At 40.6% G+C, this 11,440-nt stretch overlaps 1 protein-coding gene across 1 annotated transcript; it reads left to right on the top strand.

Annotated features, from left to right (window-relative positions):
- Positions 1 to 2,269: 2,269 nt before the first annotated feature.
- LOC106530943 (zona pellucida sperm-binding protein 3) lies at positions 2,270 to 9,341 on the top strand. The gene is made up of 9 exons (XM_014026674.1): positions 2,270 to 2,450; positions 3,534 to 3,841; positions 6,352 to 6,470; positions 6,554 to 6,657; positions 6,779 to 6,956; positions 8,075 to 8,192; positions 8,272 to 8,354; positions 8,426 to 8,514; positions 8,959 to 9,341. Exons 1-9 carry the CDS (start codon positions 2,321 to 2,323, stop codon positions 9,018 to 9,020), a joined length of 1,191 nt encoding a protein of 396 aa, XP_013882128.1. The 5' UTR covers positions 2,270 to 2,320; the 3' UTR covers positions 9,021 to 9,341.
- Positions 9,342 to 11,440: the final 2,099 nt, after the last annotated feature.

Consider the following 11,440-nt stretch of genomic DNA (forward strand, 5'->3'; position numbering starts at 1 on the left):
TATATATATACTAGACAAGGATTTCTTCAGGATCATTTTTTTCAGACCAATCAGAGAACAGAACGTAGATTTTCTGTGCAGTGTCTGCTTGTAGTTTATTTTACCTGGGCCAATCAGCAAACAGAAGGAGGGGCTTTGAACGATATCAATTTTCTGTGCAGTGTCTGCTTGTAGTTTATTTTACCTGGGCCAATCAGCAAACAGAAGGAGGAGTTTTGAAAGATGTTGATTTTCTGCGCAGTGTCTGTTAGTTAGTTTAGCAATGACAGTGGAGGAAGTGAATGAAGCCAGTCCGTGTTGATAAGGCTTCCAAATTAAAATAAATTTGTCTGACAAAGCAGCAGCTCTCATTTACAGTCGTCTCGTTCGGCTCGGTACTTTTCTTCTCTCAGTAGGGTTGTTTACAGTGCACACGATTTCTGGTTAGCTTCTTAGCTTAGCCTCATTCACAGCGACATACATCATGGCCAACTGATCCAATCATTTTAAACTTCAGCAGAGGCCACGCCTTCAGCAAGAATCACTTCTCTATAGCCAAGAGTCCAGACCCTCGTACAAAACAAAGTGAAGGACAAGGGTCTGGTTTTTATCAGGCTACCACTAACCCTAACCTGAACCAGAATTTACTTCACAAACCTAACTAGTAAAGCACAGCAGAATTACAAAAAGTAAGGACCAGGAAAATGCCCTCACATTCCACAAGTGACCTTACTTTGTTGGTAAATACTGTGAAAGTGGCCCTCTGTAGTACAAGTACACACACACACTTCTAAGACTGTGGTTGCATTTGTTAAATCAAATATTCTGTTTTGCTGGTGATAAAATATTACCAACATTTTGTTTTATTGTAACATAAATGCTGCTGTTTGAAACTGAACATATAAATAAAAGAATTAATGAATCAGATATTCTTTATTTTAGAGCCAATAATTAATTTTGAACATATGGCAAACACCAGACATATTAAATACTTGAAGTTATGGAGAGATCATAAAAACTGTATTACTCAAAATGATGTGAATTTTTTTATCTTAAATTTTAAAAAATGTGATGAAGAGTTCTGTTTTTTTAATGATGTGTTACTGAAACATCAGCACACATAGGTGGGCCCCATGATAAATGAAAATAACATGGGTCCCAAATGGGTTTGTCAACCGGTTGCATGGTGGCCCTACAGGGCAAGTAGGGGTCTCTGCGGATGAGTGGGCGTGTCGCAAGGAAAGGCGTTTCTAAAGCGACACACCTGATTTGACGGACTTTGTYAAAGGGWCACACCTGATTGGACAAGCAAAAAAGGGGCGATACCGTACGGCACCACCTGATTGGACAAGAACAAAAGGGGCGTTACTGTACGGCACCAYTTTTTCTGGARAMCCCTACTTGGGTCACATTTCTCCTGGTTAACCTTAGTGTTGGGATCAGGGTCAGGCTGTAAAGAGGTCAAGCAGGATCTAAGGATACCGTCATGTAGGCCTCGTAGCCCACAGTGTTTATGCTTTTGATGGGCCTCTTGTGACACGCCCACTTTGATTCTGCAGATAACCCCTTCTCCTCAGACTTCAATAGGCCCTGGCTGGGTTTTAAGTGGGACCTAGCTGGTTAACTTACGTGAGGCCCATATATCTGTGTGCTTTAAGGAACAATGACTAGGCGATAATCAAGAACCAATTGTTTTCTTGTCTCTCCCAGTCTGCAGCTGTTGTTATGACTAGTCAAAGTTTCAGGGTCAAAGTTACAGACCAAGGCATTCAAACAGTTTAAAAATGAAGATAAATTATAGGCTGAGAAGCCAAAAGTAGCTTTGAAATAAAACATATAAATCTAACCTAAAACATAATGGAAGTACAGTGGAGTGACGAGCTCTGAACTCCTTGTTTGGTTGATGATTAATAACAGGCAGGTGTTTTTGTAGAAAGTAATACAATACAATTTATTAGAAATCTCTAAAAGTCCAACACTCTTTCACACACAAACTGATCTCTGGCCAAAGATGTTCGAAATAATCACAATTCAACTTGTTTCCAGTTAAGAGATTAAAGTCATGAAACCAGTAAATAAAGTACATTCTAGTGATTACAGATTAAGAAAAAGAAAATAAGTGATAGAGGTGTGTGTGGGGGGGGGTCATGTAGGTTTAAACTCTGCTAACAGACCTGATGGATGAATCCAGAGCAGAGCTTAATGAGGCAGAGCTGGAGGAGCATCAGGATGATTAGAAAGTAGGCAGTGCCCGGAGTCAAGTCTACAAAGCCACTTCCTGTGTAGTGCCCACCCGTTTCTAACTCAACAAAAACACTCAGAACAAGACGTGACTGGCACCATGCTGCTCATCAGGATTGTTTCTTTCTTGCTCCTTGGAGTTTTCTCCACAGCAGCTCTGAACGTTTTTCACACAGCTGCTCGCTTTAAACAGCAGAGACCGAGCCGTCCTCCAGTCCAGCAGCCACCAGGTGAATATCTGCTCCACTAATCCACTCTGATCAGCTTCACTTTGACCTGCATTTATTCATGTTGGGTGGGCTTCAACAACTTCACATGCTGGGGTGCTTGAAATTGTGAGTTTTGTTTTAAGTTAACTCTGTTTCTCTTAAAACACAATTTCTACAGATAAGATTTTTTTAAAGTGCAATCATGTTTAAAACCATAAAGTTTAATCTGTCCACAGAATCAAACAAACATAAATGATCTTTATTTTATCCCAGTCATCGAAGCTGTTGATTCTTAATCTTATTTAAAGGAGACATATCTGCAACATCCACTTTTTTAGCTGTTAAATACACTTTGTTGTGGACTTGGGAGTCTCTAAGAGGCAGAAAAGTTGACTGTAGTCTCCTGGTGCTGCAGAAATATCTTTATTCTGTTTGGGTCATATTTTTCAATCTGTTCAGTTTTCTCTTTTTTATTTTATTTTTCATTTATTTATTTTTCTTTGTTTTCTGAACTATTAGTTCAAATTATTTTTGACAAATTCTAAATTTGGTCTGGACTTACCAGCTACAGTTTGGTGGTCTTCACTGTCTGGTTCTGGGCCAGACTCTGGCTCCAACATGTCAGGCTGGATGGACAAGTCTTGCCTCATTGTCTCATCTTTTAATTAAATTATAAAATTGCTGCGCAGCTATATAGTCTTAAAGCTCTCTATCAAACCAGAATGAGCCAGCCTGGAGGGAGTTGGGCTGTGAAGCTTCTCATTTGGGTTTAAAGAGACAGCCTCAAAACGTGAGACACACCTCAGAAAAGGGGCGGGGCTTGTGGAGTTGCAATAAGGAGGAATTCAGTCAAAAGCATTGCAGTTACCCTTTATATAGACCCAACTGAAGGGTTTAAATGTGAAAGATTTAAAAGCATCATGTGTCTACTTTGAAATCTTTTGTCTTGTGAAAAAAAACTTGTATAATTGTAATAAGTTTTGGACAAATGATCAAGTTGAGCAGTCTTGTCCTAATTTAACTAGAGTTGGTAACAATGTGCTGTAATCGGCTGAAAAAATGTTTTAAAACTATTTTTGGTGTTTTTCTGACTACCTTTCTCAGCTGTCCAGCAGGGGAAACAGGATTTCAGGGAGCCTTTATCTTGGCGTTATCCTGAACCTCCGGCTGAGGAGGAGCCTCGGTATCCTCCTCACTTTGAGCTGAAGACCCCGGCCCCTGCGCAGACCATCAGTATCGCGTGTGGGGAGAACTCCGTTCGTGTGGAGGCCAAGAAAGACCTGCTGGGGATCGGTAAACCTGTCCCGGCTGCTGATGTGACTCTGGGAGGATGTCCTGCCACAGGAGAAGATCCAGAGGCTCAAGTTCTGATCTTTGAGTCTGAGCTGCATGAATGTGGCAGCCAGCTTCTGGTGAGGAGTTTTTTTTAAAGGTTTCAGTCCTCAGGATTTGACTCTAAAGACAGAATGAAGTCTTATCCATCTACTAGTTAAGTTGTTTCATCTTGCAGTCAATCTCAAAAACTTTAAGACTTTAAAGAAAACTTAATTTTACTAAAGTATTTTCATGGTAAGTCATTTTTTACTCGTATCTCTTTAAGGTACTTTAAACCCATCAATTCATTTTTGTTCTCTGTGGGGGACATGCTATTCAGCCCTATATTTTAAACATTACACTTGCAATCTGAGTCCCACTGTGCTGTAAAAAGGACATCCTGGGCTTTCTACTGATGTTACATTTGTGATTATACGGCTATCAGAGCACATGTACTTGCTTTTTTTAATGGCAGAAATCCCCATATCAACATTTTATGGCAAGAGTGATAAATTTCCTATCAAAAATTATTTATATTGCTAAAAATGACATTTCCTCATTAGTATGTCTGCACCATGAGTTTGTCCAATTTAAGTACAATATCGTTAACTCTGTAAAAATACAAGTTTTATCCAGTTTCCTTTTTAGGGGACAGTGGGACTTGCTAAAGACGATCTTAACCAGTTTTTGGAATATATAGGACTGAATGAGGCAGAAATGATTTAATGAGAGTTTTGGAAAGAGTCAGACTAAGAGCTGTCAGATGATGAGGAGGAGGCAGGCCAGATAGTAGAGCAGGTATGTGAAAGTTCAAGATAAAACAGTTTTTGAGGAGTCTGAAGAGGAACATGCCACTAATATTGATGAAAAGTAATATGTAAGTTAGGGTCATGGAATTCATTGGTAATAGTGAGTGCAAAGGAAAAAAATCAACTTTTTTTAAAATGTATAACAATGTAAATTTTTGTAACGCAATTAAATATGTAGTTACACATTTTGCATTACATTAAAGTATAATTCTCTTTTTTTTTTTTTCAATCAACATAGCTTCAACCCTGTTGTGGAGGAGAATCCCTTGCAGGAAAGCAATGAACACATAAGACTGGAGGCCAACTGATTACCATAAACAGTACATAGATAAAAGCAATTTTGAACAAAATGTCAGAATACACAAACCAGCGAGAGTRCTTAAATGTTTAGATGCATTACAGACATGTAATTGGTTATGTAAACACTTTTTAAAGACATTTCTTCAACAACTTTTTTGTCTATGAATTTCTAAAAGTTTAAATCTGTTAAGTATTTATAAAATAAAATAAATGTAATTCATCAGTTTTTAAATCATTATGTAAAGAGAATGTTTACAGTATATCCAGCAAGACCCAATGTCCATTAGAAGAGACTTCTGGTAAAATTTAAATAACAATTATGAAAATAAATGTTGCAATATGTTTCTTTCGACCTCAATACTTAAACCATGTAACAAAAAGCTAAATACCAAAACTTATTTTTTCTGGGTCTCCGCAGGTTACTAACACTGGTCAAAGCAGATGTTGAGGGTTTTGTTCAAGTTTAATTCGTTCAAAATATTCTCGATGTACTTTACCATTATTTTTTTGTTTTGTTTGGTTGGTTTTTTTGTTTTGTGTAAGTTTTAAGTTTCTATCGAGAATAGCACAAAGACAATCCAACCTGTTAAACCGTCTCACTGTTTTTTTTTGTTTGTTTGTTTTTTTTTTTTGGATGGGTAATCAAATCAAGGGTATACCCCCCCCCCCCACCCCCATTAAGGGGGTTATGCTCTCTGCCTATTTGATTCATTCATTTACTTTTTACAATGATTCAGGATATCATGGGGTTAAACACGTATGTTCTAAGGCTTTTACTATGATTTACTTAACTTTCCTGTTTTCTCTGCATCTTTTCTGTTCCACGTCAGTTAAGAAAAGGCTTTTTTCCCCAACATTAACAAATATTTTACATTTTTGAAACGTATTACACAACCTTTGAATTTTCCAGCAATGACAGAATCATTAAAGTAGCAGTTCAACACAAGAAAAAATCTAATCACTGGGAGACAAAACAGTCTTTGACAACCTGGAAACTCCACGGCTTCTAACACAATCTGTAAACTATCCAGAGAACATGTTGATAAAGCTACAAATCTGCATTCATAGTGAACCTGGTATTTAAACTAACAGATCAAGGTCACCAGATTTGGGCAGTGTAAGGACTCTATAAGAGTTAGGGTTTGAATTCAGTTTCGTTGTTTAGCACCAAATCACCATCAAACATGCAAATGTGCATAAATTAGTCTGAATTTAAAGAACTTTAAACTGGTGGAATGTTGATTGGTCAAGATGGTTTGAATCGTTTCTTTAGAGAACCAAAGCTAAAGGAAGCGTCTGGTCCTGTTAGAAACTTGTGTGAACCTGTACAGCTGGGTTTGGTTCTGGCAGCTGAGCAAAATTCTCTCATCAGCCTCTCCTTGTTTTTGTTGCATAACGGCTCATGCTGGAACTTGTTACAAACTAGACATCTAACTCAGAACTGGACATGTTTTTCCCTGTAGGAGAACGATGTGAAAACTTGAATCTGTTTTTTCCAGATGTCAGAGGACACGTTCACCTACGTGTTCACTCTTCTCTACACTCCTGCTCCTCTGGGGAACAGTCCCATCGTTCGAAGCAGAGAGGTCTCTGTCAGCATTCAGTGTCACTATAAAAGGTTGGTTCTCAGACCTGGACCTGGTCCAAAACACCAACAGTTGAGGGTTTTTTTTTTTAATTTACAAACTGTTGATTTGACAGGAAGCATGATGTGAGCAGTGGGCTCCTGAAACCAACCTGGAGTCCGTTCAGTGTTGACAAAAGTTCAGAGGAAAGTCTCTATTTCTCCCTGAAACTCATGACTGGTAGGTTTTGATTTAATTTCAGTTGACAAATTAGAGAGGAACGATCCTAAGCTTGATTCTGAACAGAATGAACGGTTTCAGTAATTTATTTTCTTTATCCTTTTGTGTTTTTGATTTTTAGATGATTGGCAGTTCACTCATCCAAAGCCTCAGTTCCTGCTGGGTGACATGATGAAGTTTGAAGCTTCAGTCAAACAGTTTCAGCACATTCCTCTTCGAGTGATCGTAGACAACTGTGTGGCAACTGTGGTCCCAAACGTTGATACCGTACCTCGATATTCCTTTTTAGGAAACAGTGGGTGAGTTTACTGAACATCAACCCTCAAACCGTGAGGGACAGAAGTGTAGGGCTTTAACATGAATATGCTGCTTTTTACGATTTCTACGATTCTGTTCATAACTTATATGGACAGAATTTCTAGGTGCAGCCAAGGTGTTGAGGGGATCCTTTTTGGTGACCTTAGGATCACATCTCTGCTTTGTGCGGATGATGTGGTCCTGTTGGCTTCATCAGATCCTGATCTCCAGCTCTCACTGGAGCAGTTCGCAGCTGAGTGTGAAGCGGCCGGGATGAGTATCAGTGTCTCCAAATCCGAGACCATGTTCTTGAGCTGGAAACCGGTATCGTGTCGTCTCCGGGTCAGGGAGGAGGTCCTGCCCCAAGTGGAGGAGTTTAAGAATCTTGGGGGCCTTGTTCACTGAGGGAAGAAAGGAGCGAGAGATCAACAGGTGGATTGGTGCTGCAGTGATGTGGGTGCTGTACGGTCTGTCGTGGTGAATAGAGCTGAGCCAGAAGGTGAAGCTCTCGGTTTACCGGTCGGTCTACGTTCCTACCCTCATCTATGGTCACGAGCTTTGGGTAGTGACTGAAAGAACGAGATCTTGGATACAAGCGGCTGAAATGAGTTTCCTTCACAGGGTGTCTGGGCTCTCCCGTAGAGAGGGTGAGAAGCTCAGTCATCCAGGAGGGACTCTGAGTAGAGCTGCTGCTCCTCCGTGTTGAGAGGAGCAGTTGAGGTGGTTCATCTGGTTAGGATGCCTTCTGGACGCCTCCCTGGTGAGGTGTTCTGGGCATGTCCCACTGGGAGGAGGCCCAGAGGAAGACCAAGGACACGCTGGAGGGACTATGTTTCTCAGCTGGCCTGGGAACATCTTGGGATTCCCCCAGAGGAGCTGGTCCAAGTGGCTGGGAGAGGGAGGTCTGAGTCTCTCAGCTTAGGCTGTTACCCCCGTGACCCGACACCAGATATGAAGCAGAAAATGGATGGATGGATGCTACTTTTTGTAATGAGATTCTAAAAAATGTTATAAAACGTGTCGTTTTATTTCAAGTTATTTGTACAAAACAAATTGCAACACAGACTAACCTTTTACTGCTTCAGCATTTGGTAGATTTTGATTCTGGTTCTGTGTTCAGGTGTTTGTTTGACAGTCAGCTGACTGGGTCCAGCTCACGGTTCCTGCCTCGGACTCAAGACGACAAAGTCCAGTTTGAGGTCGAGGCTTTCAGGTTTGAGCAGGACTACAGTGGCGTGGTGAGACCAACGTAAATCACATTGAAAGGATGTTTTCTCTGGTTTTTGCTGTTTGTGACAGTCTTCATTTTGTCTTCAGCTCTACATCACCTGCAGTCTGAGGGCCACAGCAGCTGCGTCACCCGTCACCTCCACAAACAAGGACTGTTTCTTCACTGACGGGTGAGATGGGACCAGATATTCAAACATTTCAAGCTTCTGTTCAATCAGAACTAGAGTTTTTATCTAACCAGGTGGAAGGAGGCGAGCGGGAACCATCGTGTCTGCTCCTGCTGTGACACAGACTGTGGAAAAGATGACGGCAGTGACCTGCTGAGAACAGGTAGACCTCAGCTTCGTACCTGGTCACACAGCTTCACTTTACCAGAAAGGACTGAATCCTGACTTCTAGGGTTTCTTGTTCTGCTGCTAGACCAGGTCTGGTGCTTCTGAAACAAAAAAGGAGGGAAATAATTCTCTTTAATTTCAAAATCCTGACCTTTTCCTAATTCTGAAGAAACAAAGTCAGAGTTCTGACTTTTTTCTCAGACTTCTGACATTAAAGTCAGAATTCTGAGTGTTTTTTGTCAGAATTCAGGCTTTTCCTAAGTCTGAATTGGTAGTTTATTTTTTTCCATTGGCCCTAATCTCTTTTTTTATAGGTGTTAAATCTAGTTTCAGATGGATTCCAGTGCTACACCAGAACCAGTTCTTTGCTTTGACCCAGCAAAGACGAGATGTTTAAACAAGTTTACCTCCTGACCGTGTCTCACTGTTTGTGTCGTAGGTTCTCCGCTGGAGGAGGAAAGGACTTTTGGACCAATCAAAGTGAACGACTTACCCCTATAACATGAACTTAATATTTCACCTGTTAACTTCAAACATTGTGCTTTTTAATGCTGAATCCAAAATGTCAAACTAAATATTTGAACTCTGCTCAGTGAATCCAGCCTAAACCATACAAACATCTAAGCACATTTTATTTTGTTTTTATTTGTTTTACTCTTCTTCTTCTTTAGAATCCCTTCAGGTTTTGGAGTGGTTGGTAATGATTTAAAATCAGAACTAATAAAGGTCTTTCTGTCCTCAGTTAAGAAGCAAATTTATTAAATGTTTCTTTACAGGAGAAAAAAACTACAAGTTAAATGTCAATATGTAAATGAACAGTTTCATGAAAATACAATATTCTAAAAGCATTTGTGTGTGTGTGTGTGTGCTCTCTTGAATCGCTGAACAAATTTAAACTACTGCATTATGGAAGCATGTATGACCCTTAAACAGAAATCACCAACGATTTGGCACTGACGTCACCACATTTTTTTTTTTTTTTTTGGTGCAGGGGGGCTCATTGGTGGGCCCGATGTTTAACCCTTCATCAGCAGAGCCGGCTCTTGGCATAGGCGAACTAGGCGGTCGCCTAGAGCGCCATCTGCTGGAGCGGACGCCAAACTGCAGAAGGAAAAGTAATTATTTGTAATCCCTGGTTGTAACTCTGCTCAGCGCCCCTTTCAATTAGCTTGGTCTTAAAAAACAATGAAGTATTACAGGAAAAATAAATTAATCTACCCATAAAACATCCCCCCACCCAATGCATCAATTGCCTCCCCCCCCCTCTCTCTCATTTGATTGACGTTGCACTGACTCGTCCTGCTCCGACACTCTGACGGGGGAGGGGCTAGTAGTGCCTCTCAGGTTGACATCAAAGCAGCCCGTAGATCCTGCTGACATCCATTCTGACACAGTGAGGACTGAGTTTGTCAGCAGAGGACCTTATGATGTAAAACCAGACTCATATTTTCCAAAAAGAGGACCTTCTAAATCTTTGCACAAATTGTGAACAGGGTCTTTTGTTTACCCTTTTCATTTGATTTAATTATATTTACTTTATTTATTCATTTAATTTGTTGTGTGATGTTTGGGTTTAAAGCAAATAAATCTAAGTTTACCATAGTACCTGACACTGTCAAACTTGTTTTTAGGGGTTCAAATTGGAGTGGGTGGGACATAGTTCGGGGGGGGTGCGCTTCAACTCGCCTAGGGCACCAAAATGGATAGAGCCAGCACTGTTAATCAGAGCTAAACCAAAAAAGAAAAAAGGTGAAGCTCCTACTTTGAATAGTTTTGGAGTTATAAGCATTTTTGTATGACCAGACACCCCCTTTTCTGATGGTGCCCCCTCCTTAAATATGGGGTCGCATCAAAACTGTTGGCTGGATCAGTGTAGGTTTGATACATCTATATTCTAACCAAAATTTCATGTTGATCAGTGCAGCTGCTTCTATGGTTGACCCAAAACCTGAGGGTGGAAAAAAACAGTATAAAAATAACATGACCCCCACTTAGCATGTGGGAAAAGTAAGTATTAGTTGTGCATCTCTAACAAGACGTCCACAGCTAATCTGCCTGAAGAGATCCAGATTATGACTCATGTAAAGATTTATTTTAAATGCTGAGTCGTCCCCAACTCTGTAAATTTGTTACAATAAAACAGTTTAGTCATGCATACTTACACCAGGAGACTAAATTAGACTTTTCTGCCTTCTAGAGACTAGACTATAAATTGTTTCATGACTAAATAGGTGGATTTTGTTTCCTTTAAAACAGATTTAGAAGGTAAACTTTCAGTTCAGATTCAGGCTGATGATCCTGTCTGGAGGTCCTTCAGTGTCTTCACCTGATGAAGCTGAGGTCAAACCTGTGGTGTTCTGATCAGACGATGATCACTGGGTTCTGAATCCCAGCAGCCCCAGAGGCTGAAATCTGTCCTCTGTTGCTGTTTTTTTTTTTGTTTTTGTTTTTAATGTTTCCATTCTCCAGAGCCAGAAGCTGCTCGGGGACCCGACATCACTGCTGTTTGGACCAGCTGCTCTGCTCCTCCTCGATCCATTTCAGGCGTCAGCACCGGCGTGGGCCCAGGTGAGGAGGTCATGTAGTCATGGATCATCGAGATGATGTTCATGGTTCTGACCTGCAGCAGCCGCCGCCTCCTCAGAGACGTGTGCATCTATCCTGGGGTAGAAAGGAGCTGCTTCCAGTCGATTCATCTGTTTCTGATGCAGCTGGACCAGCTCCTCTGTTGAGTACACTTTGATTTAATGAGATTATTTAATATACTCAGTTATTTTTACAGTGTTTAGGTGCTGCAGTTTTATTAGTCTGTGCTGTTGCTGCTGTAGCTCTTGTTTCATCATTTCATCTGTCTAAAACAGAGGCGATTTCTCTAAGAATGCAAGGGAAGCTCAGCTTCCCCTAAACTGTGTGTGTATATA

The sequence above is a fragment of the Austrofundulus limnaeus genome, unplaced genomic scaffold (assembly GCF_001266775.1).
Source record: "Austrofundulus limnaeus strain Quisiro unplaced genomic scaffold, Austrofundulus_limnaeus-1.0 Scaffold580, whole genome shotgun sequence".
NCBI classification, from domain to species: domain Eukaryota; kingdom Metazoa; phylum Chordata; class Actinopteri; order Cyprinodontiformes; family Rivulidae; genus Austrofundulus; species Austrofundulus limnaeus.